Here is a 15,909-nt window from a genome sequence, read left to right on the forward strand (position 1 = left end):
CAGTCTCCTGGGTAAATGTGTTATGGGTCACTAATACATTGACAGATTTCTAATAAAAGTCTCTGTATATACCAGTTAGGTAGGAATGCCATGATGCCAGAGAGGTTACTGTATTTAATAAGATGGAGCTACTTTTAGCACAGGTATAAAACAATTAAATGAAATATCTGGAAATGACAAATATTTGCAAAGAATCTACTAAGTACTTTTCCATTCTGAATGCTAAATCCAGAAAATATACATAGTATTCCAAGAAAAATTAATTTCTTTGGAAAAGGTGTGTTCTCTATTTTTTAGTTAATATTCCACATAGTAAAAAGAAGAGGTTATGAAATGCCATAACACATAATTTGACGAAAGCTAATCTAAATTTCTGAAAGCAACTATATATAATTAAGAGCCCATTATATTTTGTTTTGTAACTTACAACTGTTAGTATCATTGGCAACAGCAATGATACCCATTGGCTGATGTGGTATATCAGATCGAAGAACTTTTGTATCTCCTCCTGTATATTTATTGGAGCGAAGAATAGCTCGTCTCACCCAGTCTGACCAAAAGATATAGTCATTATATACAGCCAGGCTGAGAAAAGTGCCTGGTCCAGACTTGACAATTACCTGAAGTACAGAAATGCATAAGAAAAACATTTAGATGGCAATCTAATGTAGATTTATTTACTTACTCAACCAACCTGTATTTTAATAATAACTGAGGGAAAGGAGACCAAGGCAGAGAATATTAGTAGACATTAAGGAAAGTAAAGCTAATTGGGAGACCTCAGTTAGAAGTTAGAACATATTATTTGAATAAAGGATGAGAGAGGGAGTGTTGTCTGGTGCTCTGAGTAGGGGATTAACACAAGCTCTGCACTGACTCACTGTGTCAACTTTGGACAAATCACTTATCACCCTGTACCTCAGTTTACCAATATCATAAAGCAGGAATAATACTACTTATCTACAGTAATTTATAAGTGTGTTGTGAGGTTTCACTTATCATTTATTTATTACTTCAAACATTTTAAAATGCAATTACAGCTTTGCTTTGCATGGTGCTTTGCATGCCTATTGCATAAAATAAAAACCACAGCATAAAAACATCCACCACAGCTCACATCCTCCTCAACTGCCTTATCAAAAAGGGGAAAAAATAGATTCTGCAGCATGCCTGTAAGGCTAACAAATCTGAATTCTGGCTAACCAAGTTGGGGAATAAGTTTCAAAATTGAAGACTGCTCCCTGAGACCATCCTGTCAGGTGCTCTATCTCATTTATATTCAGGGAGATGCAGGCCAAGTTAATGAATGTTTGTAAAGTGTTTTGAGATTCCCAGATGAAATAGGTCATATAAATGCAACAGAATATTACTAAATTACATTCCACTGGTCAAAACTTAGAGTTATTTAAAATATGGATTGTGGTTCACTTTACAGTATATTGTCAAAGACTTTGAACAAATGGAAATATTATTCCCACAGATATAGTTTCTATTTGTTTTCATCTCATTCCAGATGATGACTTTCCTAAAAAAATAATAGAAAAGACATGGGGCACTGCTTATCTGACAACACAGACACCAGTGGAGAATATAAAGAATGCAGTAAATATGAATTAAGATAATTTTATTTTCCTTATTGCTCAGAAACTCTACTAGATTAAATTCTAGCTGAAGAAGTAACCCCAAATTACATTATTTTCTTTGAGTGAACAATTATGGATTTTAAACTTTTAATGCTGCTATATGGATAAAATGGAAAAACAAATATATTATTTCAGAAAAAAGAAAAGGAGTACTAGTGGCACCTTAGAGACTAACCAATTTACTTGAGCATAAGCTTTCGTGAGCTACAGCTCGCTTCATCGGATGCATTCAGTGGAAAATACAGTGAGGAGATTTATATACACACAGAACATGAAAAAATGAGTGTTATTATATACACTGTAAGAACACTTTCCTCACAGTGTGTACGATAACACTCATTTTTTCATGTTCTGTGTGTATATAAATCTCCTCACTGTATTTTCCACTGAATGCATCCGATGAAGTGAGCTGTAGCTCACGAAAGCTCATGCTCAAGTAAATTGGTTAATCTCTAAGGTGCCACTAGTACTCCTTTTCTTTTTGCGAATATAGACTAACACAGCTGCTACTCTGAAACATTGTCATTATTTCAGAAAAAATGCATCTGTGCTCTGTGCTAATCACTTATAGAATAATGTATATATGAAAAGTATGTAACAATAATAATAAAATCTTATAAAATGATTGTTTTATAACAAAACACTTCCTGCCTCTGATGTGTAACATTTTCAATTCCTCAGTCATTCTTATAATACTTAGAAAAATCTTTGGACATGAGATAGATCTTCCAGAGTTCCCTAAAAGTCAAAGGAATTAAGCACTGTTAGGTCATGGGTGCATTCCAGAGACAAAGATTCCTTACTGAAAATGCACCCCAAGCAGTCCCTCCTATTTCAGTGGAAGAGTGGTTAGCTCAAGTGCCTCAGTCGACCTAACTGCTGTAGTGTCGCAGCAGGAGAAGGGCAGCTCCAAACCAACCTTCTGGGAAATCCCTATTGATTCATTTTATTTAATCCCCAGTTGCACAATCTTTACAAAACTGACAGCCAGACTGACAACTTGGTTGAAGCCAACAGGCCATATTTACACAAAATTACAATACATTTCTATCAGTTTGTATTCCTCATTGGTCATTTACAATGAAACAGACTGTGAATACTTTTTAAAATATATGTTTTACTAACCATAAATCATGTTTTCTTGCTTGTTCTTCCTTCCCCATATTTCCTATTTCATTTTCTCTCCTTTACTTCTCTCACACCATTTCTTTTTTCTCCCTCTTTTACTTTCCATTAGATTTTTTCTTCTATTTCACCTATCATGTTTCCTCTGTTAACTAACACCTGCTCTTGTCCCCTATGGTCTTAAATCCCTTCCTGTACATTCTGTCTTCTCCTGTCTCCCTCCAACTTCCATTCTTGAATCTTTCTTTTCTAGCTTCCTCCTCAACCCACTCATTGTTATCTCTCTTTGCCTCTCCATTTCCAAAGTACCCTCTCTTCCCCAATCATTCCTGTTCCCCCCACCTTTTTCTTGTTTTCTCCACTCATCTTCAACAGCGGTTCTCCTCAAGGCTCAGGCTAATCATGTGTCTGAAAATGGAGATCCCTCTCCCTTGACAGCCAACTGCAAGCATTTTGATAGAAAAATTAGTTTGGACCTGGATATATCACCTTATACAAGGGTTGAAGTTCATTTAGTCTGTTAATTTGCTTCTGTACTTCTGCTAAGCAAAGTTAAAGGCCAATCAAACTTTGTAAATGAACTCAGCTGTAGACTGATAAAACTAGAAATTGAACTGAAACTAAAACTTTTATTGAGTGGTTGATATGCCAACATGAAATCCACTAAATTCCTTTTCCCCCTCTATATTAGACACATGTTAATAGTTAACAAATTCTGCACCTAAAAAGCATAATTAGCATTTTTAACAGTTATGGGTTTTCTGTCATCAAAAATTCAACTGTTCCACATGGTCATTTAACAATACAGCACAACTGTAAAACACTTTTTTCACATGCATATATTTAGGAAAAAGCTTTAGAGAGAAAATTGAACTGGGAAACACGCACTTCAAAATAAAAATAAATAAATAAATATTGAATTTAAGAGAAGATCCCTAAAGGAACAACTATCAGAAACTTGCCAACATATAACTTCTTTAATCTAAGTAAATAATACCACCAGTATGCTAAAAGTTTTCAATAATCGTCAGACTCTCTGAGGTGGGATAGGAGAAAGCAGACTCCAAAAGGAAGACAATGCTTTTCAGATCTTGAAAATATTTTGGAGTTCTTGACGGAACTTTTTCCAATTTTTCCACATCTTTTTTCAAGCATGGACACAAGGATGAGACACAGTGCTCCAGTAATGGTATCATTAATGCCATACCTAGAGGTAATATGATCTCCCTACTACTACACAATATTTCCATTTATACGGCTCGTTCAACCTCTAAGTTACAGCATCATACTGTTAGCTCCTGCTCAGCTGGTTGTCTATCCTGACTCATGCGAGTTTTCCTTGTTGTCACTGCATTCCAGGAGACAACCCCCCATCCTATTAGTATGACCTACATTCTTTGTTCTTAGATGTCTGACCTTAGATTTAAATGGTTAAATACACATGTTGAAATAAGCCCTCCTTACCAAGTGATCCAGGTCAGCCCGTAAAACTAACCTAACTTATAGCATTTACTATCTACACCAGCTGAATATAAGCAGTTTGGTTTTTACTTCATCTGAGCTAAGGATGGTCACAGGGTTCAAACCCTGATGTCAGCACATTCAATTGATTGTTACAGTTATACAATAGATTTTGTAATAAAAGAAAAACAAAGCAAAAAACTAACAGGAAATTGCTTACAAAAACTATGTTAAAAGATGTTCTGTGGAAAAAGACATGTGATAATTCAACTGAAGACTATCAAAATGCATATGTATAAGGGGCAGAATTCAAGTTGCCCAAACAACCTTAATACTGCCATTTCCTTTCATTTGATTGCTTTACTTTGCAAAATTAATAAAGTTATTTTAACACACTTTCTAATGTAAAACATAAGACCAATAATATTTTTTAAATACCACTCGTAAGATAATGGATTCTACAATGGATTCTAAAGTAACAGCAAGGAAGGAAAGGGATGAATCTCACCCTCTCATATAAATAAATAAATAAATAAATAAGAAAATTCAAAAATGAAAACTATATTAAACTGGAGTCAAGGCTTAAGTGTGTATCAGTAACATAAGGGTAAAAATATTACAGGGTTTTGTAATATTTCCAAAACCAAGCATTACACACCAAGGTATTTCAAAGTCAAAGTTACATTTAAAAGAAAACTAAAAATATTAAAAGTGTGAAAACATGCAGTTACAGCAGCCAAACAATGTTAACTCTGCCCTGTAGTGATATGAGAGACAAAAAAATCAAATGTCTTTGCAAAATCAGTTTGCTCTAATCTGGGTCTACAAAGTAACATGCACTAATCATCACTCTACTTTTATAGTATGGCATCATTTCTCTACCTTAATAGATTTGAAATTCTTTACAGTGTACACTTAACTGAATTTCTTGGACTTTTAATGTTTGGATTCTTGATAATCACAACACCTCCCTAGTGTGCTTTACTGTGGAAGTTACTGATGCATACACTATACATTAACTCCATCCTGATGTTGTCTTTTGTCTAAAAATAAACGGCTGATCAAACACTTCAGTTATTAGCAAACTGAAGTCAAACCTTCATCAGTGCTATTTCAGTAATGACCAGTTCTACTACTCTCACCTCAAAATCAAAATGTCAAATGCAGAAACAATTGTGTGTATTTTAATCACTAATATCAACCTATACAATACATGTACCCATGTCATTGACCAGTAAAGCTTCTATTAACTTCATGTTGTTTAAAATTTGCATCTGATATTTTTGTCTAAAACAATCTCAAAAAGGTGACGTACTAAACACAACTCTGAACATTTTGTTTTTATTTTAAGAAACTACATTGATAGCATGTATACTACCAACTAACAGATTCATCGGTACCGGTGATATCTATTATATGTCTCCCCACATTCTTCATATCATTCCACTTATATGTTGTTCTTTACATACCAATACAAATTTATGTATGTTTTTAAATTACTTACACACATATAAACTACCTTCAGAGAATGTTAAAAAGCCCAGTGACTTAAACTAGGAAAAACTAGAATTAAGGTAGCTAATGCTTAATGCACCCCCCTTGTTTGAATGCATTATGACAGTCTTTAAAAACATTATCACATACTATTTTCCCACAGGATTAGGTAACTATGGAACCAATCCTGTAAATGTACACACAGAGTAAACGACTTCAGTGGAACTCTTCACAATGCTTAAATTTAAGCATGTGTTTAAATCAACCAGATTCTCCTTAAAAAACCACAAAAGTGAGAGCCACAGAATTGATGTCAGTGGAACTATGACAATTTACATCAGCTGAAGATATGTCACATAAATTATATACACATAAATTAGGATATGCCTACTGAACTGACAACACCCTGAAGAATAAAGAATGCAAAGTGGCTAAAAGGCGAAGAGACATCTTACAAAAAGGATAGCCAGGAATACACATGGGATTAGGTTTGATATTTCTGATGTACTGTGTGACCTGGACTAGCATTTTTAAATAAGAAAAACAAAAATGTTGGACAACAGGCAATTATAGTAAGAAAATACTAAGTAGCTATGGCTTTCTTTAATCATCACTTCATAATAATAAAATAATAAAATATTTATATATATATCTATATCTCTCAGTCATCTGTCTCCAAAATGAATCAAGAATCTTTTGGATCAACATTAGAACCATTATCCAGAGTGAGAAAATTATCTTTATTCTTGAACTGGGAAACAAGAAGGATTTTTCCATTTTCATAGTCAAAAACTATACAATGCTTTTTGGTGGTCTTTACTTAACCCAAGATTAAACTAATATACTTCATTGCTTGTAAAGATAATAAGATAAAATAATATAATGAAGAAGACCAGGACTGAAACTGTATACAATCCCAAGGTGATAATTCTCATTTTATGAACTAAACAGCTTACATGTAGAGCTGACTACATATGGAGTAGTACAGTATTACTGTACAGAAGTACAGTGCTTCTGATTCTCATCACCCTTACAGAAACCTATACAATGTTGTAATTCCATGAAATTAACTGATATTACTCCTTATGTATGCTGGTGTAAGTGAAATCTCCATTGTTCTATTTGCGGCCCCAGACCTTATTTACTGCACAATATTCAAACCCTGCCCTGAAGAAAGAGCAATTAAATTCCTCATGGGCTTTTCTATGGCACTCATCACAACAGTATCTAAATGCTTCACAAAGATTAATATACTTATTTTTACGATAACCCTGTGATGTTAGGGAATATTATCCCCATTTTACAGATGAGGAACTGAGGAACAGAGAGATTAAGTCAGAAGTATCCACTAATTTTGAATGGTCAATCTGAGATGCCAAGGAGTTGATATTTTTCAGATGTTTAGCATTGTATAGCACTTTATATGCTGAAAGCACAACTACCATTGACTTCAGTTGCAGCTATGAGTGCTCAGTACTCTTGTAAATCAGACCACAAAGTATCAAGTTAGGAAACCAGAAAATAAGGAACACACGTTTAGTGAACACCTGTGAAAAATCCAGTTTAAGTAATTTTCCTAGCATTACATGCAAACACTGGGGAAGAGGCAGAAATAGAATCCAGTTCTCTAGGGCAGCATTTAATTGCCTTAACCATGAGACCATCCTTTCTCTTCCTGCAATCCCCTGCCTCATTCAGTACACACCTTCCAACTTTTTCATCAGCTGAAGCAGAGGTCCTCCAACAACGGCCCCCTTTACTGCACAACCCAGATTCATCTTCAGAGTAAGTCCATCCTGTGCACTGAATGAGGCAAGGGTTCGTGGAAAAAAATAGCATGTGATCATGTAATTAAAGACTGGATCATAATGCATATGCACAAGGAGGCTGGATTAAGGTTGCATGAGAACTGTAATTTGTATGTGTGTAATCTCCTAGGTTTTTGAAAAGCAAACAGAAATAACGGAAATTTCATTATATGGCACCATATTGACCCCCTCTCATGGTTCATGAGCAGGATGGAACCTTGAGATCCACCGCACAGACCTCTGCTGCTTGAGCTAAGCTCGGAAGTGATAGCAGTAGTAGATTGTCATCCTCTAGGTGGAACAGTGCAAGAGGGTATGGGACACCTTCCCATTGGGTTTCACAGATATTTGCTGACAGCAAAGTGACACTCAGGAATCTTGGGCTGCAGGCTCTGGTGCACTATGTGCTTTAATGGGCACAGGCTCTTCTACATATTCCCCTTAAGAACAACTCCTCCTGCCCTGTCCCTTCCAACCTCTCTCTCTCCCAGTCCAGCATCACATAAGTAGAGAGTAGCAGAGACAAAACTGAGTTTTCCTGTGAGACATTCACCTGTATTAAACACAAGATCACACTTTCTTTTACTTCAGTCCCCTGCCTCATTCACTACCCACCTTCCAACATCTGCTATAAATGAGGCAGGGATTTGACAAACAGCCCTGATTCATACACAACCCTGATTCACTCCCAGAGTGCTAATGAAACAAGGGTACTGTGGAAAAATATAGTAAACGAAGACTTTATCATAACAAATACACAGAAGGAGCTGAATTAAGGTTGAACGGGCAACCTAAATTCTGGTATTTCCTAAATGAAGATTACTTACTTGTAACTAGAGTTACTTGAGATAACTCTGCATATACACACTCAGGGGTAACACATCAAGTGGTGCTGCATAACAGTAGAACCTTCTCCAAGCAGTGCTTGTAGGCACACACGTGTCTCTTCCTACACCTCCCCTCAGCATCAGCAAATGCTCTGACATCAGGTATAAGTAAGGGGGCACAGCTCCTTCTATTCTTCTGTTCCATACACTGCTGACCCAGAGAAAACTAAGGTAGGACTCCCAGAAAGAGGGGAAGGGGGACAGAAAGTGTGAGTATGCAGAGTCATCTTGAAGAACTCAGGTTACAAGCAAGCGGCCCTCATTTCTTCTTTGAGTGGTTCTGCATATCCCCTGTTATAGATAGTTTGGCTAGCAGTGTTGAAACTCTGGGAGGTTGGAACAGAGTCCTAATTAAACAACCGCTGAAGCACAACTCTGCTAAACTTAGCATCTACTGTAGAAACCAAATTCAAAGCATAACGTTTCGTAAACATATGAGCTGACTTCCAAGTAGCAGCTTTACAGATTTCCTCAATGGGAACATGTTTAAGACAAGCAAAATATGCTATGTGCTAGTGCAAGAAGATCTGATTCCAGTAGGCAGAGGAACTGCTGCTAACTTGTAATAGTCAATAATATATTGCTTTACCCCTCTGAAAATAGTTTGAGAAGATACGTGATAACCAATATCATTCCTAGCAGGAGAAATAAATAACCTAGCAGACTTCCTAAAATCTGTAGCTCTAATGAAATAATATGCTAGAATCCTTATACTATCTAAAGTATGTATGATTTCTCTTTAACAACATATATAACTTTAGAAAGAACACTGGTAAATTCATTGACTGATCAATGTAAAATTCAGATAGTAGTTTTGGTAAAAATCTGGGATCACGTCTAAGAATCATGTCATCTTTATGAAAAATAGTAAAAAAGACAAGTCTGCCATCATGAATGAAATTCACTCACCCTCCTCACTGACGAAATAGCAAAAAAAATCTGTCTTAATAAATAAAATCAAGAACACTCTGACAACAGTTCAAAAAGAAGCTTCATAAGCATAGATAAAACCAAATTAAGATCCTATGCTTGAACCTGGTCTCTTAAGGGGGTTGGGGGGAATACTTGTTAGATAACCCTTCAGAAACCTTTAAACTCTATCATGCACAAAAAATGATCTATCATCAATCAAGACATGATAAGCTGAGAGAACCACCAAGTAAACTTTTAGAGAGGAATTAGATAACCTCTCAGAATTTACACACACCAAGTATTCCAAAACACAAGGAATAGAAGCAGAAACTGATTACTCAGATTTTCCCTGCATCCAAGAGACAAATCTAGTCCATTTCAAATTATAATATTTCCTCAAACTGTTCACAGAGTTAAGCAATACATTGTGAACCAATAAAGAACATGATTGTTCAACAGGCCATCAGATGAAGAGACTGGGGATACGGACAAAGCCGTGGTGCTGAGAGAACCAGTCTAGAGACAAGGAAAACAGTTTATTCAGCCCCTCTGACAGCTGAATCAGGTTCATATACCATTGCTTTCTGGACCAGGCTGTTGTAACCAGGATCAACCTCATCTCATCTGTCTTATCTTCCTCACCACCTTATGAATGAATGGAAAGGGGGGGGGGTGCATACAGAAGGCCCTCTTCCCAATGCATTAGGAAAATGTCTGACATGGACCATCTGTTGTTTCCTGCTCCCAACAGTTTTTGTTGATCCTGGTTGCAAACAAGTCCATGACAGCTGATCTCAACTGGAGAAGATCTCTTGAATCACCTAATCCTTCAATGGCCATTCATGGATCTCACAGTTGTCCCTGCTGAGTTGATCTGCGAACACACTGCTTTCCACTGCTAAAGGCAGAGCCACTGGATAGATGTTGTATAGCACCAACCCCATAAACTGGTTACCTCAGCACACAACAGAGCATGTCCCTGCTTGTTGACATAACTCATAGCCACTGTGTTGTTCATCACTACTAACACAACTTTCCCATTTATAAGAAGAAGAAATATTTGAGACCCAGGCTAATCATCCTCTATTCCAATACATTTATGTGTAGATTATTTTCCTGCAATGTCCAGTGACACTGAACTGACAGAGACCCCAGGTGAGCTCCCCTCCATTGTTCAATGCATTGGAGATTATTGTGACCAATGATGAGGGAAAAAAACTCTTTTCAGAACGTTCGCTCTGTTTGTCCACCAAATCAAAGATTCTACAGTGTTCTGTAGCATGCTGATTGTGGTGGGGCGGTGCCCCACCCCCATGCCAGATTGGGCTACAACAGGCCAGAGCGGCTGCGCAAGGCGGCAGCCAATCAGGGAGGGCCTGCTAGAGAGTCAATCAGGGCCAGTATTACAGCTAGCCAATCAGGGCTAGGCTAGGCCCTATATAAAGGCTGCCCAGGAAGGGAGCAGGCAGCCTCTCCCAGGCTTTCAGAGGGTGAAGGTCTGTCTCCTCCTGTGTAAGGAGACTAGCACCAGGGACAGTGCAGCACAGTGCTGGGCAGGCGGGGGAGCAGAAGGGAACTCCCGCCCGGTATTTGCTGGGCTGCAGGCCCTGAGAAAAAGGGCCTAGCCGGTGCAAAGGGGCCAAAGGGGAAATGGCCCAGGGAGAGAGACGGACAAAGGGAGAGAAGGAGGGAAGGCAGGAAGACTGCCGCCAAAGGGTCCCTGGGTCGGGATCCAGAGAAGAGGGCGGGCCTGGGTCCCCCTCTTCCCCCTTGCACTTCCACTTGGCCATTAGGACTGGCCATGACGGACTGCACCAGACCCCTGCCAAAAGGGGTGAGACTTTGGGTTGTGGTTGGCCATTGTGGCTGGGGCAAAGAGAAGGACAGCTGACAACCCCAAAACCCCCAGAAGGGGGTGAGACTGGAGCAGTGGGCACTGCCGGAGGGCAGTGTCCTGAAGAGGATGCTGCAAGCTGGGAGCAATGTGGGTCGAGATGCCAATCTATGGCAAGAGACAGATGGGACACCACTGGCAGAGGGCACTCCATGTGAACTGAGCTAATTCCCAGAGTGAACAGCAGGAGGCACTGCGGTGGTGAGTCCCAACCCCGTCTCACTGATTAGCATGTGAAGATTATCCAGGTTAGGTTTAAGCCAACCAATGTTAAACCAAGCAAAGTTGCATTGGCCTCCTTCTGAGATGAGCAAAGGGAGTGATAAATTCACTCCAATGAGACCCATTAGATCTAAAAAGAATATTAATGTCTGTGTTTAATAAGGATTAATCTCCAAAATAGATCACACGATGTTCAGAAATCTTTCCTCTGGAAGGAAATCCCTTCCTGCTTCTAAGCAGTACCAATCCTATAAAGAGGATTCTCTAAGTTGGGCAGAGATTTGATTTCTTGACATTTACAAGAAGTCCTACATCTATAACAAGGGAAGTTATAAACTGAATGTGAGTCAACATATCCTCATGTGAGGTTGACTTCAGCAGCCAGTTGTCTAAGTACGGGTAAACAACAATACCATGTTTTCTGAGATGTGCCACTACCACAGAAAGGCACTTTGTAAATACACTTTTGTGCTGTAGAAAGCCCGAATATTGGGAACTTGTATTGAAAATGTCCCTATCTCACCATGAAAACAGGTACTTCTGATGATTTGGCCAAGTACAAATATGCACCCTTTTAATCAAGAGTTGAGAACTAATCCATGCTTGTGAGGAGGGAATGATGGAGGCTAGAGTTAATATTCAAATCGGAAACTTCTAGATGAACATGTTCAACTTTCTTAAATCTAAAATTGGATGGAACCCCCACCTTCCCATATATTCTGAAGAAAAAATATCTTTAATAAAACCTTGACCCCGTACATTTTCAGGAACTTCCTCTACAGCTCCTATTAGAAGCAATTTGTGAACTTATGACAGAAGAACAACTTCATGAGATTGTTCCCTGAAATGGGAAGGATAGGAAGCAGTGTTTGGAACTGTATTGTATCACACTTTTCCATTATTTCTAGGATCCATTTCCCTGATGTTACAAGACTGCTGACAAAATAGGGAATCCTGTCTCCAAACAAAAGATAGGAAGGAATTTTGCAAGCTGGTCCACAACTCTGGACCCACATATCAAATTTGAAACCATGTATTCAAAGAAGATGATGAGAACACAGATTGTTTTGAATTTAGTCTACTACAAATATTGAGACTGAGAATAAGTTGGCTGTTGGAGTTGTAGTTGCTGCCAACTATGAGTCAAGAAATATGAAGATAGTGGGTAAAATTGCCTTGGATAGAAAAAAAAGAAATAGATGGTTTCATTTTAGAAGAAAAATATAAATCAAGTGATCAAGCGGTAGATCTGGTCTCCTTTAATTTCTCAAAAAAAATCATCTGGTTTGTTACTAAAAAAACCATTGCCCTGAAAACAGAGTTCTTCAACTTTAAATCTAGCATTCATAGCCAACAAAGAAGATCTTAATCATGCATGTCTTCTAAGGATGACAATAGATGCCCTGGCCATTGAGTCAGAAGCATCAAAAGAAGCCCCAAGGTCATGTTTCGCCATGTTCTGACCTTCTGTGATGATTGAATTGGCAAGTCTCCTCTGACCATCCTATAAGTCTTGAACAAACGTAGCCATTTTTTCCCCACAGATGAAACTGGTATCAGGACAATACAACTAGTAACTGGCTTTAATACCCAATAACAAAAAAGAGAGAACTTTCCTCCAATGGGAATCCAGCTTCTTTCATTCTCTATCAGCCGGACTTGAATGGGCTTGAGCAGATCTAGATCTGTTACTTCCTGCTGCAACCACCAAAGAATGAAGTGGGGCAGTATGAAAATATAACCACCCTTCATGTGGGAGCTGATACAGTTTTTCTACTTTCTTACAGGTGAAGGCAGGAAGCAGGAGAAGTGCAAACTGCTTTAGCATGTTGCAAAAGTCCGTCCAAAATAGGTAAAGATAAAGACTCCTACTTCAACAGTCTCCTAAGATGTCAAATACTGGATGTGATGTTTCTTCTTCTAAAGCAACAGAAGATAAGTTCAAAGTAGATGCCATTTGATCCACCAACTGACAGAATTGTAATGCATCCCTTGAAGGAGATAAAGCAGAAATAATGCCCACGTTTTCATCAGAAGGCATTTCTGGCTCCAGTTCTGAATCCGTTGTTATTTCAAGAGAGGAACCAATTCCTCTTCTTCCTCAGAGAATGTACCAGGTAATATGGGGTGCGCTGCTGACAGAACCAGGGGCAATCCGACGTGAAGAGACCATTGCAACCAGATCCTTCATAGCTTGAGCTTCACCATCCAGTCAATTGGCTGTGGACTATTGAAAAATTCTTGAGACAGGGTCCAGTAAGTCTCCCCAATAGTTAGGATCTGGAACAAACTGTCCATAAGGCTGCATCGCCGTAACTTACGTCGACTTAACTTTGCAGTGTAGCTGTAGCCTTAGTGAATATCCCAGCCAAACCTGAACGGAATTTCACAGGGGAAAGAAAAGCCACCTCATTTGCCTCAGGGCTTTCTCTCTGCAAAGGCATACTGAAAACAACAGAGGTGGAAGATCTTCTAAAACAAATAATAAAGACTGCAGAATCTTTTAAAATGGAAAGTGTAAGGAAATCTAAATACAGACATCACTTACCTGCTTTCCCTAAAATAACTTATCTAATTAAACTATTTCACACATAATTGAATGTTATTGCTAAATGTCATACCTACCCTTCATTTTCATATCATTATAATTTTCTTATTATCTATATTACTTTTCTTCTCCTTTGGGAGGGCTTTTGATACTCATGTAAAATAATTTCTAATTTAAAAATTGTATATCTTAGAAACTATTTGCAAAATCACAGAAGTTAGATATGGAAAAGACATTTAGCTCATCCAATCTATCAAACATTATTTCCCATAAAGTAAAATAGTTATGGTCAAGATAAAACATTTGCTATCTTAATTATGCCTGTGGGGCTGTACTTTGAGTGAGTTACCAAGTGCCCTCACCCATCACATCTGTGTTTTTAAAAATTATGGTAATGATAGGTATACAACAATGTAAGAGCTCATAATAATAAAGTGTAAGTATGATACGTTTGGTTAACTTCTGAAAAATATCTAACTCAAAGTGCTGAGAGTGTCAATAAGTTATTAAATTATTATCTGTGAATGAATGAAACACCATCACTTTCCATCTATTAGGTATTATGTTTATCTGGTGAAGATTCATTTCAGTTAATTAAAGCTGAATCATTAACATTTACAATTTTGGCAGCTGTAAGAAAGGATAACAAAGAAATAATGACAGTTGTTCAAGAACATGCTCAGAGCGGCATTTATTGCAAGCAGCACAGTATAAAAATAGCTTGTATTTTATTAATGTGTTTAAAAAAAGCAAGTGAAATAATTTGAACAACAGCAGTTTCCAGTATAACCTAGACATACCCAAGTCATGTTAGGAAGCTCTATATTTAAGACTAGGTTAAGTTTTGCAGTTAAAGCAGGGATTCAACCTGTTATCTATGAAAAATACATTGTATTTTCCAGAAATTTACACTATTGATTTTGAGTATGGAATGAATTTTTGATCATTTACAAGTAACTCTGTTAAGTTTAAGAATTCACTTTAAATAAATAACTTTAAAATGAGTCCTTTAAAAAAAATCACAGGACATTTATTTGTCCCTAATGATCTCAGTAACTGAATAATACATCTCTTCAAACTTCTTATATAGTTAAAACTCACTGAAATCGTCTGCAGAGGCTCCATTTGAAGTTTGTTATTTTTTATTTTCCCTGTTCTTTCATAACTGAAAGTTGAGCCTTCAGAATAGACTGAAGACTAATGCTCTACTACAGAGAATTCCACAAAGCACTTTCAAACTGACTGCCACCTCTTATTTTTCTCAACAGGACTGAAGCTCCAGGTTACCCTTAGCAAAGATGGCACTGTCCTCATTCCTCTCACTGAGCTTCTCTGCTTCCTAACGACATCAAAGGTTATCATCTTACTTGAGGATGGCCTGGCTTCACTCTCATTTGGAACAATGGAAAAGAGTGGCTCTTCTGAAGGAGGCTACTTAATGGAAGCAGTCCCTTAGATTAAGTCGTGCTGAGAACAATGGGACCTGGTGACTATTTTGAATAAGTTACATGAGTTTCTCACAGATGAAGGTTTTATGTAGCAGCTTCTCCTGACAGAAAGACTTTCAGTTATGAAAAATAATGGCAAAAAATTACCATTTGTCCTAAATATTTCTCTTTAAAACTACTGGTACTTGTTGCACTGTATCTATTCAATAGAGGGGACATGACAGAAAGAGAAACTGGAATGTGTGCATGCAGGGGAATGCTGAGGGGGTGTAAGAGGCAAAAAAATCTGGAGACAGAAAGGAAGGGGAAACTGGTTTGTATATTCAGGCTGCACTTCATTCTGCTCTTGTGAAATGAAGCCATAACCCAGCTGAACTGGCCAGTATACTCTAGCTGCTTTATGCTGTTCCAAAGAGCACTTCATGCATTATGTGGATACCTACACGAGAGTTATTGTTGCTTCTCAC

The 15,909-nt window shown here is 37.8% G+C and overlaps 1 protein-coding gene across 8 annotated transcripts in view; it reads right to left on the reverse strand.

Annotated features, from left to right (window-relative positions):
- The window catches only part of LRP1B (LDL receptor related protein 1B), a 1,329,376-nt gene that overhangs the window by 324,150 nt on the left and 989,317 nt on the right, over positions 1–15,909 (reverse strand). For all 8 annotated transcript variants that reach the window (XM_078847919.1, XM_078847920.1, XM_078847917.1 and 5 more), the window contains one exon: positions 428–620. In XM_078847919.1, coding sequence (XP_078704045.1) covers positions 428–620 — 193 coding nt within the window. The remainder of the gene's footprint in view (positions 1–427; positions 621–15,909) is intronic.

Source organism: Lepidochelys kempii, chromosome 11, assembly GCF_965140285.1.
Source record: "Lepidochelys kempii isolate rLepKem1 chromosome 11, rLepKem1.hap1, whole genome shotgun sequence".
Classification (NCBI taxonomy): Eukaryota; Metazoa; Chordata; order Testudines; family Cheloniidae; genus Lepidochelys; species Lepidochelys kempii.